This window comes from Hevea brasiliensis, chromosome 6, assembly GCF_030052815.1.
Source record: "Hevea brasiliensis isolate MT/VB/25A 57/8 chromosome 6, ASM3005281v1, whole genome shotgun sequence".
Taxonomy (NCBI): domain Eukaryota; kingdom Viridiplantae; phylum Streptophyta; class Magnoliopsida; order Malpighiales; family Euphorbiaceae; genus Hevea; species Hevea brasiliensis.
In genome coordinates, this window is record NC_079498.1 from 108,057,612 (window position 1) to 108,072,549 (window position 14,938).

Genomic DNA, 14,938 nt, shown 5'->3' on the forward strand with positions numbered 1-14,938 from the left:
AAAAAGCCAATAAAAATTATATTAAAATTTTAAAATTTCAATTTGATTTCAATTACTAAATAAATTTCAAAAGAGAACTGAAACCCTGCCGGTTGCTAAAACGCCACATTTATCATTCAAAGTGCAAAACAATTATTTTATAAACCGACGTAGAGCCTGTTTGGATTAACTGTTGAATACAATCGATAGTCTGATAGCTATTATCATTAGCGGATAATCGATAATGATGATAATGCTTTATATTAAGTGTTTGATAAAATTATATTTATCATAATATGTGAAATGACTAATAAGAGTATATATCATATAATTTATTTTATTATTTAAATAAATATAAAATTATAAATTTATTACATTATATTATTTATTTTATTATTAAATTAAATATATAATTATTAAATTAATATATTATATTATTTAAATAAATATATAATTATTAATCTTTTATATTATATTATTTATTTTATTATTGAAATAAGAAAATAATTATTTTTAAGATAATTAAATAATTTTAAAAATATAGATAAAATAATAAAATAATTATTATTGTTAATAAAAAAATTTATAATTAATTTTAAGTTTTTAGATATAAATAAATATTTTATATTTTATGTTATTAATAAAAAATATTTTAATAAAATTAAAATACATTAATTAAAATATTAAAATTATAAATAAAAAAATAAAAATATTAATAATATTAATTTTTAAATTAAATAAAAAAATAATATAATAAAAATATAACTAATGCATGATATAATTGCCCACCAACTACCAACTTCTCTATTTTTTAAAACTTAATAAACATCATAATTTAACTGTTTGTTTTGAGTGTCTATCGGCGGCTATCAGCTCAACCCAAAAGCTAAACCAACACCCCCGTAGTATCCTGATTCTGGCTGGCAACCCAAGCTCTTTGGTCTTTAGCCCTGTTCCTGTTATTGGTTGTTTGGATTAGTCTCTTCACTGAAAACACCATAGAGCTCACCATCGATTCTCATCAAGTGAGGGCCGAGTCATCTGATTGAATTTGGCGAGTGAAGGAGGAAGAGATGTCGTTTAAGTTGAGGAGCGTGAAGGTGCCGGCGAACTCGGCGAGTCTGGAAGAGGCAAGGGCTCGGGTCTTCGATTTCTTCAGAACGGCCTGCAGATCCATTCCCCAAATCATGGACATCTACAACCTACAGGACGTCGTCACAGTGTCCCAGCTCCGCTCCACCATCGCCTCTGAGATCCACAAGAACTCTAGTATCACCAATTCCAAGGTCCTCTCTCTCTCTCTATGTACACACTGATGCTTCTGTGCTTGTCTTGTTGCTTCATTTTTCAACAATTAGATCTGATTTTGAAATTTTTATTGATTTTGGTTCCCTTTCATTTCAGAAAATTTTTATTTGGTAATTTATCTATGAAATTTACTTAAGTGATAGGCTCACCTTCTCGGCAAAGGTTTGAACTTCGCATTTAGATAGGAGAGTTTGAAATACATGGATACTGACTGAAATGGTTGATTGGATTTCTTTTTCGTGTTTTTTGGTGTACCAACTGTAGACTGGGTAGTATTGGAGTTGCATTACAAGTTGTCATTTGTCAGGATTCCTTTTATCATGCTGAAGCACAATTTAGCATCTGTGGAAATTAGAATGATCAAGAAAAATATATGAAAGCGATCTTAGTGGCAGTATCCATCTCAATCTTACTAACATTCAAACGGAGGTTGGCTTTCTGCCATTTAATGAGTTGGGTCATAAGTAATTTTGATATAGGACAGGTTAGAGGATTCAACATTTTCTGTTTATGTGCCCAAGAACATTTCTGACTTAATGTCAAAACACTGATAAATGATAACACAGGAATTTGAACCATTTGGATAATTTCTTTGTTGTAATGAACTAGCGGAATTGTATTGAAGCCTAAATGCGTAACCACATGGAAAATTGATCAGATTGAGGAGAAAATACCAATGACTTGTAACAAATTCCTTTTAGTGTTATAAGAGAACAGCAAATGTTCTTTTGATTGATAGGCTGTGAAACAGCTGCAGCAAATGAAATCTTAAATGAAAATTAAGTACTAACTTATTTTGGATGCAAGAAACCTCCACTTGTCCACCAAAGCAACAACTCTGACAACATTATTCAATCAATTCTGTGCGGCTGCCACTTAAAGCTTCTAGACAACTGAGAATAATTCCCCAAATTTTTGTTAATACCCTAATCCAATCCTACTGGTTGGACATAAGAACCAACATCAACCATGGCCCCATTATATTAGCGTTTGTCAATAATAATCCCCAATTCCATTTCTGATCTTGTTGATCCTTTTATGCCATATTTATCCTACATTCTCAATGTCCCTGTCTGCTTTTGTGGGTTAAATTTCACAGATGATCCGTCATCACTTAATTTCAACATGGTAACTAAATAACGCTTTAATTTTATTAGTTGGTACAAAAGATTTTTTTTTGTACTGAAAAATCAAATAGCTTCCAGAAAATATTCTTAGTAGCCTTATTTACAAAACTAAAGTTAAATGATTTTTACATTGCAAAATTGAAAATTAGTTAGCACACCAAAATTACGAGATCAATTGTTGCCCTTCTCTTGCCTGCTTTGTTTCCTGGATTCAGGCAATATTGACTCTCTTAATTATCATATTCACAAATTTGATCTTATCCATCAATGGCTATTCCAATTTTCCATGTGAAATTGTAAATCCAACATATATGGAGTTATTTCCTTGCAAAGGAGGGTAAAATCAATTCTTCTTGCTTGTCCTCTTCAAACTTTGGGAGCATAAGAAATGTTTCCATGCTAATTTCATAGGTTTCACTTCTCATTCCCATTTTTTGAGTAATCTGGTGGCTTGAAAATCTTGTTCTTTATCTTTCTAATAGTAGTAAAACTGCAGGTAATTGATTTGCTTCTCTTCAAAGGAATGGAAGAGCTGAGTAACATTACAGAGCATGCAAAGCAGCGTCATCATGTTATTGGCCAATATGTAGTGGGTCAATAAGGTCTTGTGCAGGATTTGGATACCAAGGATCAAGGCATCTCTGATTTCCTCAAGAACTTCTACAAGAGCAACTACTTTTGAACTTCAATGTTTTGTGGATGTACCTCTCAAGTTTCCCTTTTGAGTTTAGATTTCCCAGATATAATAAACTACTATCTGTGAATCTTCTGATGGATGAAGCCACTTGGCTCGAACCAAGTTATCACTTTCTCATTTATGATTTCCTGTTAGATTTCATAAATCAAGAAATGGGTCTTTTATTTTGGTGGAAGAAGTCTCGAGTGTTCTGTAATGTTATTTGTTATTGTCGTGTGATTATTTTGATGGCCCATGTTCATACACAAAGATGATGGTAACTGTTGGTTTTCTGTAAACTCTTGATCATGAAAAGAACAAGCGAACTGAAAGACTTAGCTTTGTGTAGATGGTATTCCCCATGGCTAAAGACGAATCAACAGATAAAAAGCTACTGGACTGCTCGGGTGCTCCCATTGTGAAAAAAGGCACCTAAAAGGGAAATTAAATTGTTTTTTAAATTTTTACTAATTATTGTAGCACTTTCGTTCCATTGTGTAGGCTAAAAAGTAGATTGACCAACTTACTTTTAACTTTTTTTTTTTATTTAAAATATATTTTTAATTTAAAGTATTAATTATTTAGTAAAATTATTTTAAATTAATTTTTAAATAGTTTAATGGTATATTTGGATAGTATATAAAATTTTTTTTAAAGTAAGATAAAATAAGATATGTAGAAGTAATTTTAAATAATTTAATGGTATATTTGAATAAAGTGTATAAAGGTTTTTTTTTTTTTTAAACAAGGTATAATAAGGTAAGTAAAAGTAGAGTGAAATAAAGAAAGTGAAGGTAATTATCAAAATCTCTCTAGCCTGCCATTTTAATAGGTTGAAAAAGTGTGATTTTCAGAGGTTTTGAGAACTCTTAAAATATTACCTTTACTTAAAATAAAAAAAAAATCCTTTCCTTGAAATAAAATATTTGATTAAAAAACATTTAAAAGTAACACAATTTATTAAAATGATTAAAGAAAATATATAATTGAATATTATAATTATTAAAAAAAATAGTATTAACATTTTTAAAAATTTATTAAGATAATATAATTTTTTACTTTGCCAAATAGCAATTTTAAGATAAATAAATAAACTTATTTATGATTTTTAATTTATTTTAAATATTTTTTTTAATTTATAAATCAAATCAAATATTAAATTACTTATAACTTTCTACTTTAATTAATTTATAAACCAAATCAAAATAAATTGACAAAAAAAAAAGCAAATAACGAATAATTCATTTTGGTTTGTGTCCCCACTTTCAAATTCATTAAAAAAAAAAAAAGTCAATTACAAGGGCAACCAATTTCCAAATTCCCATTACAAAGTGGACACCATGAAAAGATGAGGATATGAATAATTAACATTGACATATATGTTTCTGAAGTAGTAAAATTCTGACTGTAAGATTAGTTCCGTGATACACATCTGAAACTACATGATGAGAATTGAGAAATGTAGGGGAAAAAAAAATATAAAAACACTAGAAACCATGTATGATTGCTGGATCTGGAATATGCTCAGATTTTCCCACAAATATACACCACATGGTTCACTCTCGTGGTCTTGCAAGCCAAAGAGAACTAAGAGCACGTAATCTGGAAAAGTAGTCATGGATGGCAAGAAGGGCACGACCTGACTGGCGGGTCGTCAATATTCGGTGCATCTGTTGTAGTGTTTGCTGCCGCAAATTGTCAGCCTGATGTTTAAAATCCATCAAAAGAAAACAGATTCTTTTGAGACACAGAGGCAAGAGAAAACACAAGACCCAATGAAAGGAACATATTCAAGGATATTCAATATTTCGCATATTGCTTGTATAGAATACTAGTGAGATCTTACGAACTAGATTGCTGGAAGATAAGTTATTTATAAAGTTCAAATATCAAATCCTAAAGTTCCTAAATCAATATCAATCCGGGAATGCTAATTTTTATTCCCAGAGATTTAAAATTGTTAAAACTGTTAATGCTAAAATGGATTTTAGAGGTGATGCATATTCATATTACTGAAAAATGTACACGAGTGGCATTACAAACAATTACCTGGCGAATGAACCCCTCAAGGGTCCCTAGCTTGCCCATGGCCATGGCCATCTGACCCATGTAATTTGCCACATTTCCAGATGAACTGGACGAACCAAGAGATCCACTAGACAATGTCTCAGCCAGGGACTGCTGCAACGCCTCCATTCCTTGAGATAAAGCATCTTCTGCCTGTTGGGAAGATTGCTGCAGATTACCTATGCCTACCAACTGTTGCTCGGTCAAAGGCTCCAATTGATTCACAAGGAGCTGCATCCATACCATTAAATTCTATCATGTTCTGTAACAACAAAAGAAAAGTAGAGCAGTTTTCATTCCTCCACCCCAAAACCCAAAATTCAAGGGGTAGACACCACATGGGGTGGGGAGCACAGAAGCTAAGAAATGATCTGTTATTTTTAGCACAAATCAATCATTACAATCAGAAGGAAGATTGATATAGCACAGCATTGGCGTATGTACTGAAATTTATGACCAAGAGTTTGAACATATATGAGCAGGTGCAAACAAACTTCATACCAATAAAAGACAAACTCACATGCCCATGCCACCATATGCAGGCATACATACACAGGAAAAGCAATGGAATATACAAGAATGGTTTCTTCTTGACATTTCAGCTATGTCATCATCAGAGCCATCCCCGTACCCACAGTTAGTTGTGGCTGTGTTCCTTACTATCACCTTACTCTTACTTCAGTTATTTGAGATCCCTGATCCCCAACCCTTCCCTGTAAATATTTAACCTGTTTGTTGGATCAAACTCAGTTTATCCCTTCTTTCACTTTTCTTCTTTTTCAGAGATTTGAAAATTTCATACAATAACTAATCACTTCTTCCCATTATACATTCCAGTTCTCAACCCAAAAGAAAAAGAAAATGAAAGAAAAGGAGAAAAACACATCCATGCCAAAAGACATGAAACAGGTCCATTGAAAATACTCTTGGCATTCATCCCATCAGTGTTGGGTGGACAGGCAGGGGTGGTTCCCTAATACATGCAAGCCATTCTGTTATATTTAAGCACATAAATAGCTCAGTGCACAAGTAAAGCATATGCTTAAACACAGGAATTTCACCTTTAAACTTGATGTGCAGCAGCTGACGTAGCCAAACCAACACAGAAAATAAGTAAAACAGTAAAAATTAAAAGATGCAGATAATGCACAAACTAACAAACTTTGACTAACAATATGTGGCTAGCAACATGAGTTTCATTATTAACAGTCCCAAACCTCCCATGATAAATAACCTAATCAATTGGTTGTTACCAAATATTTGCAATGCCAACCCCTCCCTCAGACACATACAGTGGAAATGAGGCAAGGGGGGAGGGGAGGGGGGGCCACGGGGGGTTCTTGTGTAAGAAGGAGTTTCTGGCTTGCTGCTTTTAGTTCATGAAGTTGAAGGCAACAAATAACTTAATGTCAACAACATGAATTGCATTATAGCAAGTTTAAAAAAAAAATAGAGTTTTTGCTTTTATTGTTAACATTCATATCTCAGTTCATTTCAAACTTCCTCTCATCATCCCATCATTACTAGAACTAACCCTAGTCTATGAAAACCCCTTAAAGCATAAGAAACCTCACCTTGAGGAGCTCTGATGAACGGAAGCCACCAAGCCACAAGAAACACCTCTCAGCAGGTGTCTTCCACATGCCAGATAGCAAATGGAAAACATCAGCCTTGGCTGCATTGCTCTTCAGCCTAAAAATTTCATCATAATGAGCCATTATACCATCTATGATAATGTGAAGTTCAGCATCACTGGCATGGGAATTGACAGCTGATCTCAGCTCATTAATTTGTCGATTTTGCTCTTCCAGCCACCGCGCATATTCCACATCAAATGCCATGGCCCCTGTGAAAAGATGCAGCAAAAACAATGATCTACATCATGCTATATTCTTACATTAAGGTGCAAAGAATTTGATACAAAAGACAATGAGAAACAAATTTGAGCCTTGCTCAGAAGTATTTATGGATAAGGAAACACAAAATTACATTCAAGGCCTAAATAAATGCACCTGAAATGGAGTTGTAGTACATAAGCAGTGGCATGCCTCAGGCAAATCTATGAATCCTTGTGTAGTAGAAAAAAAACAAAAAAAAAAAAAAAAGAAAAACAAAAGTCCATTTTCCTAAATGACATGGAGAAATGTAATGCATCCTGCAAAGATTAGTGTAACGAATAACAGTTTCGGGTTATAATATGGCCTTATGCTTCTGTTACATTTCAAGAGGTTTCAATAAAAGAAATACAGGAACATTGGAAAGCACACAAATGAATTAACGGTTGATTCTTCTCTTTTCCTCCTTATTCTAGCTTAGGAAGAAACTTCTCCCACCTTTTTGAACTCATTTTGTCTTTCACTCCTAATGCAATTTCTTTCTTTCTTTCTATATTAAAAAAAAAGGGTCTTGCAACTTACCCATTCTTAACCAATCTGATTATCAGAACAAAAGTTACCATGATGCCAGATCGTACCTACTCTTAATATATCACGTTTATAAAGGACAAAGGAGATAATGCCATAATTGTGATAGAAAATGCTTAAGATTCAGGATGCCTTTAGTTTCTGGATCTGAGGAAGGTATGCATTGCTGCATGTCCAGTACAGATACAGTTCACAGCTTGCACCTAGGCCTTAGCATGGCCTGAGCACATGTGAAACCCAGAATTTGACACCAACATCAGAGGTAATTTAAAGTATAGAATACAATTTCAAAGCTATTAAAAGCACTAACACACCCAATCTCACTGAGATGCTTGGCAGGGCTCTCACTGTAGAACTAAGAGCATGCATGTGTTACTTCACTAAGGCATTCATAACAATAGGGCAACACTATTCACAAACAATACACCGACTTTTCTGAGGAATGAATTAGCTACTTATCCTCAAAGAACTTGAGCTAGCTTAAGGAAGAAATAAGTTTTATTACCATTTCCACTCATTGAATGGGCTTGGTCCCCTGAGCTTGATATAAAGATTCCCTACACAGGAAAAATAAAACAAAAATAAGTTAAAAGAGATGCTCATACCTCAAAAAGATAATGTCTTACTAGCAAACTTAAGCATCGCAAAGCTGATGAAGAATTAGCCAAAGCTAACCTGCTGGCGTGCCCGCTGGAGCTCCTGTTCCAGTTGCGTCAGCTTCAAGCGGCTACTCTCCAGTTGTTGGACATAGGCCTATGGGTGGGAACAAGGGTTGAATGCAACTCAATAGAGGCAATGTAATACGCAGGCATGCATCAAGAAGTACATTGTCACCAAATCTTACACATGTAAAATTATTAGAAGTTCACAGAGGCCAGCACTCACTTCCCTTCTACCAAGGGCCCTAACCTTAGTGTCTCTTATAATACACCAACAACAGAATGCATGTAAAGACATTTATAGAATCTCCTGTTCCAGGGCAATATCTTAACCTTTCTAGAATTTAACCAAAGAACAGTGCCCACCTTCATCACTGCCTTCTACCATCACACCAAAAATTTAATCATGTCATAATTGATGTGATGAAAATTTTGGACCTCCCTATCTAATTTTCCATATTAATATTACTGCTCTTTATGAGTAAGAGTAAAATTCCTTTGAAAGATTTCTTTGGTTTTCAAGAGTGAATTCTGCCTTTCTTTCACAATTAAATTGAGTCATTACAATATAAGAATTGGAGGAAAAAAAATTGCCTGGCACTAAATTCCTTGTTTATAAAGGTGTTTGCATACAATAATAACCTTCAACCAGAATATCACCACAATGGGCCAGAGCCAATCAAACAGTCCCATCAGCGCTCATCCTGGCCCACATTACCTTTAAATTTGTCTATTTTTATCAATCAAAGAGGTTCTATCAATTTATATTGCAAACTCACCATCCAGCAGTAAGAATCAATATCAATGCATGTTAATGTGTTCATTGCAACAATGGAAAATGAAATATGAAATATGAAACAGCAATAACGATATGAGTGCAAAATGTCAGATTAAAATGAATAAACAAAGGGATGAGGGGGACATACTTTCTTTCTCAACCGGCTTTTTCTTGCAGCTTCTCTATTTTGGGCCAGTCTACGAAGAGTCTGCCAAGTGTAACAAATCAAAATATCATCAAATATGGCCAACTATTATCACATACTTTATCATATAATATTTTACCTTCTGATCCAGTTTATCCTTTGATCTGTCGCTGGAATCTGAAGCTGCAACAACAATAGATAGACCTCTATCAAACTGCACAAACACACAGTGTTAAATTTTTAGATTTGCAGCAATTTTGTTACATCAATCCATTTTCCAATGATTTGAATGGAGAATGTCACAGCTCGACTTACAATACAAGAGAGAATGAATATTGGAATCCAAAACTATGGAGTAATTTTGAAAATTCTTGATAACTTCTCAGAATTTAGCATATATTATATATAAAATAAGGATAGGAAAGATACAGTACCCCCAGATTTTTATCATCAGTGTCCGCATCAGTTGATATATCAGTCCTTGGGCTGGCATCAGCCATATTGGACTCTCCCCAGTTCTCTGTATTACCACTAGATATGGATACCAGGTTCAACTGTTGATTCTTTTCTAATGGCAATCTCTGGGACTCCACTTGCGCAGCAGGTGGATTAATATTAAAGGAAGTAGTTGACTGTTTTCACCAAGAGAGAGAGGACAGGAAAAACATATTAGTAGAAACAACTAGCACAGGCAAAACCATCATATATCAGATAGGATTATGGAAATTCACCTTGTCAAAAGTGGCAATATGGAGGGGATCAAAAGAGACTGCTTGGCCACTTGCTTTTGCTGAATTGAACACCGTACCTGCAGTTCCATGTCACAAAATCTTTCACAGATACAGACAAATAAATTTTCAAATCTATTTACAACGCTACTTGAAAAAGCAGTACAATATTGTGTTGGGAAGCAGAAAGTCTCTCTTTGATTTGCACTAATATATTTCATTAGGCCAAGTTTTTACTCATTACTCGATTACTCTTCCAGAAATATCCATCCAAAATGGTCTCAAATTAAAGTAAATTTCTGAATTTACAATAATTATAATAATACTAGCTTATTCACCACTCTTCTTGATAAAATACTCCATCAAACAATCCAAACTATTGCAGTGGGTGCTATGATTGTAATTTAATGAAAACATGGAGGATAAGTGGATAACCTAGAGCAGCAAACACATATACTGCGAAGTGCATGCCACCCAAGTCTGATACTGAAAATCATTCCTACATATTTTATCCTTTTTTTTAACTAAAAGAATATTTTTCTTTGAACTAGCAAAAATAACAAGACATGCAGTCTAGATGACAATTTTCCCAAAAAGTACATTGCATGGTACCAATATTCTGATGGATTGTTCTGAGCATGTGAAACAAATTCCTATTAAATCTTTAAACAAATAAAAGATCCCGGATGATATCACCAAATAAGTTTTAGTTTAATTATCTTTCAGGTTACAGAATATTAAAAGAATAAGCCACGTCTGATCAAAATTTCCTTTGGAAGTTGGATTACTGAATACTTACTTGTACTCAGGTCAATGGCGTCCTCTAAGCGAAATGCAACAGATTGCTCAAATGGCCCAAAATCAGAGACACGATATGCGTGGATTCTGCTTCCCTCTATGCCACTGAAAACCAGAGTTTATGAAGAAATAACTTATAAGAAATGCATTACAAGATGACAATCAAATCAAGTTCCATCAGAAGCAACAACATAATTCTACTGGCCAAGGTATTTTCTCCTTGAGACATCATAATTTGGACATCGACCAGGAATCTTAACAAACTTCAAATCAATCTTTTTTAATTCATAATCAATAGATCACTATTAAGGAACTACAGGAAAAAAATCACAACCAAGTTCAACAATTGAAACTGCTAGAAAGCATTCCTAACTCTAGTTTGTCACTAGCCAGTGGCTATACATCACATTTTTGTAATCATTCAATATACTAATCTGTCAACATATCAGTCGAACAAGAAATCTTCCCAATTAGTGTGTTCTTATCTACTAGATTATAATGACATTCACAATTCAAAATCAAACTATCAGAAAAGATCTCTGATGCTAGTAACAGTAGTAGACATACTTGAATGTATGCAATTGATGGCAACCATTTTAGTAGGTGTTCTACACATATATAGGAGCAGAGAAATATAAAGGCTAAACATATTGAAGAGAAAAAAAAATGCAAGTTTATCAAAGATGGCAATTTAAAATGTAAACTCAAATAATAATGAAACAAGAATACCAAAGAGGGACATTACGGTGCATTTGAAATGGGTAAATGAGGATCAAAGCTCGGCATCCCGTTGGCTTCCTTCTCATCTTCCTCACCCACTCCACCCCCAATACATCACTATCATCCTCACCTCCTTCGGCTCGTTCAAGCAAATTAGCCCAAATCACTACCTCGACCAAACTGCAAGATGCATCACTATCTTCCTTCAGTCAAAAGCAACCAAAGAGATAGATAAAAGAAGATAAGAAATAGTAATAAACAAATATAGAAGACATTAGTACTCTTAATTAAATCTGACATCTACCAGAACTAGTTCCCATTCATAGAATCACAAAATTCACTCAGAACTGAAGCCTGTTCTAACACAAGCATAAGAACTCCCAAGGTCATATTCATAGAATAATCCCTCCCCTCTCCCAACCAAACCAACTCAACTCAACTCAACTCAACTAAGCCTTTATCCCAAAAATTTGGGGTCGGCTATACGGATTCGCTTTCTCCACTCTGAACGATTTTGGGTTAAATCCTCATAAATGTCTAATGCTTCTAGGTCATGTTGTACTACTCTCCTCCAAGTCAATTTAGGTCTACCCCTTTGTTTCTTTCTATCCTCTAACCTAATGTGCTCTACTTGTCTAACTGGAGCCTCCGTATGTCTACGCTTCACATGACCAAACCACCTCAATCTCCCTTCTCTCAACTTATCTTCAATTGGCACCACTCCTACCTTTTCTCTAATACTCTCATTATGAACTTTATCTAGTTTAGTATGGCCACTCATCCACCTTAACATTCTCATCTCTGCAACTCTTATCTTAGATGCATACGATTCTTTCAGTGCCCAACACTCACTACCATATAACATAGTCGGTCGTATGGCTGTACGGTAAAATTTTCCTTTCAATTTATTGGGAATCTTACGATCACATAAAACTCCCGTGGCACGTCTCCACTTCAACCATACAGCTTTAATCCTATGACTAACATCCTCCTCACATCCCCCATCTACTTGAAGGACTGAACCTAGATATTTAAAGTAATTACCTTGGGGCAGTATCACTCCATTCAAACTAACTCCTTCCCTATCACCAGTTTGGCCTTCACTGAACTTGCAATGCATGTATTCTGTTTTCGTTCTACTTAACTTAAAACCCTTTGACTCTAGAATATCTCTCCAAAGTTCTAGCTTTCTATTGACTCCTTCTCGTGTCTCATCTATCAGAACAATATCATCCGCAAACATCATGCACCAAGGAATACTCTCTTGTATATGTTTAATCCAATTGAGATAGGAAAATCTCTTGTGTCCTCTCCCACTATGCGCACAATAATAGTTGCTCCTTCATACATATCTTTCAATACTTGTATGTACCTAATAGATACCCTCTTTTATTCTAACACATTCCATAAGACCTCTCTTGGAACACTATCATAAGCCTTCTCTAAATCAATAAAAACCATGTGTAGATCTTTCTTCAGATCTCTATATTTCTCCATCAAGCTTCTAATGAGAAAGATCGCTTCCATAGTTGAAAGATCGGGCATGAAACCAAATTGATAGAGAGAGATAGAAGTATCATGGCGTAGTCGATGCTCCACAACTCTCTCCCACAACTTCATAGTATGGCTCGTGAGTTTTTAAAAATAGGTACTAAAATACTCTTCCTCCATTCATCAGGCATTTTCATTGAGTTTAGAATCTTATTAAATAATTTAGTTAACCATGCCACTCCCATATATCTCAAATACTTCCACACTTCAATTGGTATTTCATCGGGTCCACAGGCTTTACCTACTTTCATTCTCTTAAGTACTTCCTTTACTTCTAAAGATCTAATCCTTCTAGTATAATTCACATTCTTTTCTATTGTTCTATAATCTATATCCACGCTATTACCATTTTGACTATTATTAAAGATATCATTAAAATAATTTCTCCATCTTTCTTTAATGTCCTCATCTTTCACCAACACTTTTCCTTCTTTATCCTTAATGCACCTAACTTGATTGAGATCTTGACATTTCTTTTCTCTACTCCTTGCTAATCTATAAATATCTTTCTCCCCTTCTTTAGTTCCAAGTTTCTCATATAACTTTTCAAAGGCCTGTGCTCTTGCTTGACTAACTGCCTTTTTTGACTCTTTCTTTGCTATTTGTACTGTCCCCCCCTCCCAACCAAAAAATAAGTTTCTAGAAGTCTAGGAAAATCCGGATCACAGATGCTACTAAGGCTCATTTAGGTACTGCCAATTGATATACCAGAAAATTACTACTCCAGGTTCAGATATTAACTTAAGACCAAGCCATCAACACTTTCAAGGAAAAATCAACAAGAAGAGATGAATGACCTACTCGTAGAAGTTGTTGCACAGATCAAATACAAACTTGGCTAAGGAAATAGTCTCTACCGAAGCCAATGATATCAAACGATTAGTTTTCCCAGTCAATTTTCATAATACTAGGCTGAAGAAAAGGAAGAGAGAGAGGGAAGGGAAGAAGACAAACAGCAAAAAACCAAACAGAAAACAATATAATAAATTCTCAAATATCAAAAGGAACTAGTTTGGTAACAAAGTCGCAATAATGGCACGCATCCAGCAACATCCAGATGCCAGACTCGGGCATGACAAAAGAACACCAGATGCGGGCTTTTGAAAAGCAAACTCCTATCCAACAAGAAATAAGCAATTTGCAACAACCTAATGACCCAATGATAGAGCAAAATTCAAAAGAAAACTACAAGACCAAGAATTCAGGCTATAGAAAATGCTAATATAAAAGCCAATTCAACAATACGCAGAAGTTAAAATGAAGCGCATAACAGATAAAAACCCTTAACAGAGTAGCTTGCAGAGATCAAACTCCTCTACCCTAACATATGACAAGTTCACAAATCTTCACCAGCCCTCCGATACCCAGAAGTCAAATTCAAGTTAAATACTGCAGGAACCCCTAATTCCAGAACCTTCGAACATCATGCATAACCTATTATTCTATATTTGCAGAGAACATTTCACCACCAAATAAGCAATACCCATAAGCCAAAACCAGCTAAAAGCACCAAAAACGAAGCTTATAAAGATCAAAATTCACGCTACTACTGCTACAAGCAGCAAACCTTCATACCATGAAGTGATTGTTCTAGTCAAAATCATAACATAGTCTGCACCAAACCCACCTGGGAAATTGTAGTTGAAAATGATATAGGCGATGGTTGATGAAGATGAAGATGAAACACCTCTGCTGTAAAAATTGTATGTATTGGATTAGAGAGAGAGTGAGGCGAGGATCATTCCAATCTCAAAGATGTCCTCTTCTGTGAAAATCTTCCACTTTCCAAGGGCTAATGAGTTTTTAATCAATTTTTTAATGCTTAGTGCTTTGACATGAATTATGTTTTCTCCCTTTTTTATATAAAAAATTTTACTGCTTTTATAAAAATTTCTTTGCAGTTAATCGTGTCAGAATTACTGACAAAGTAACAAATACAGCTTAGTTTTACCACTTGCCAGTGACAGAGCTTGGATTCT

The 14,938-nt window shown here is 34.5% G+C and overlaps 2 protein-coding genes across 4 annotated transcripts; one reads left to right on the top strand and one right to left on the bottom strand.

Annotated features, from left to right (window-relative positions):
* The first annotated feature begins 794 nt into the window (after window positions 1–794).
* LOC110641839 (NADH dehydrogenase [ubiquinone] 1 alpha subcomplex subunit 6) lies at window positions 795–3,289 on the top strand. The gene is given in 2 exon segments (XM_021793694.2): window positions 795–1,265; window positions 2,911–3,289. Coding segments are annotated over 2 exon segments (399 nt in total). The 5' UTR covers window positions 795–1,052; the 3' UTR covers window positions 3,097–3,289.
* Window positions 3,290–4,447: 1,158 nt separating this feature from the next.
* LOC110641853 (transcription factor TGA6) lies at window positions 4,448–14,799 on the bottom strand. Of its 3 annotated transcripts, none has more exons than XM_058149182.1 (12): window positions 14,587–14,799; window positions 11,434–11,588; window positions 10,690–10,793; window positions 9,894–9,970; window positions 9,597–9,794; window positions 9,302–9,376; window positions 9,166–9,225; window positions 8,256–8,333; window positions 8,086–8,137; window positions 6,732–7,003; window positions 5,140–5,388; window positions 4,448–4,793 (listed from the first exon to the last, which is right to left on the bottom strand). In XM_058149182.1, exons 2-12 carry the CDS (start codon window positions 11,472–11,474, stop codon window positions 4,647–4,649), a joined length of 1,353 nt encoding a protein of 450 aa, XP_058005165.1. In that variant the 5' UTR covers window positions 11,475–11,588; window positions 14,587–14,799; the 3' UTR covers window positions 4,448–4,646. The 3 variants fall into 3 exon arrangements, with proteins under 3 accessions (XP_058005165.1, XP_058005167.1, XP_058005166.1); XM_058149184.1 differs by having other exon boundaries at window positions 11,434–11,607; XM_058149183.1 differs by having other exon boundaries at window positions 11,434–11,611.
* Between the last annotated feature and the right edge of the window lie 139 nt (window positions 14,800–14,938).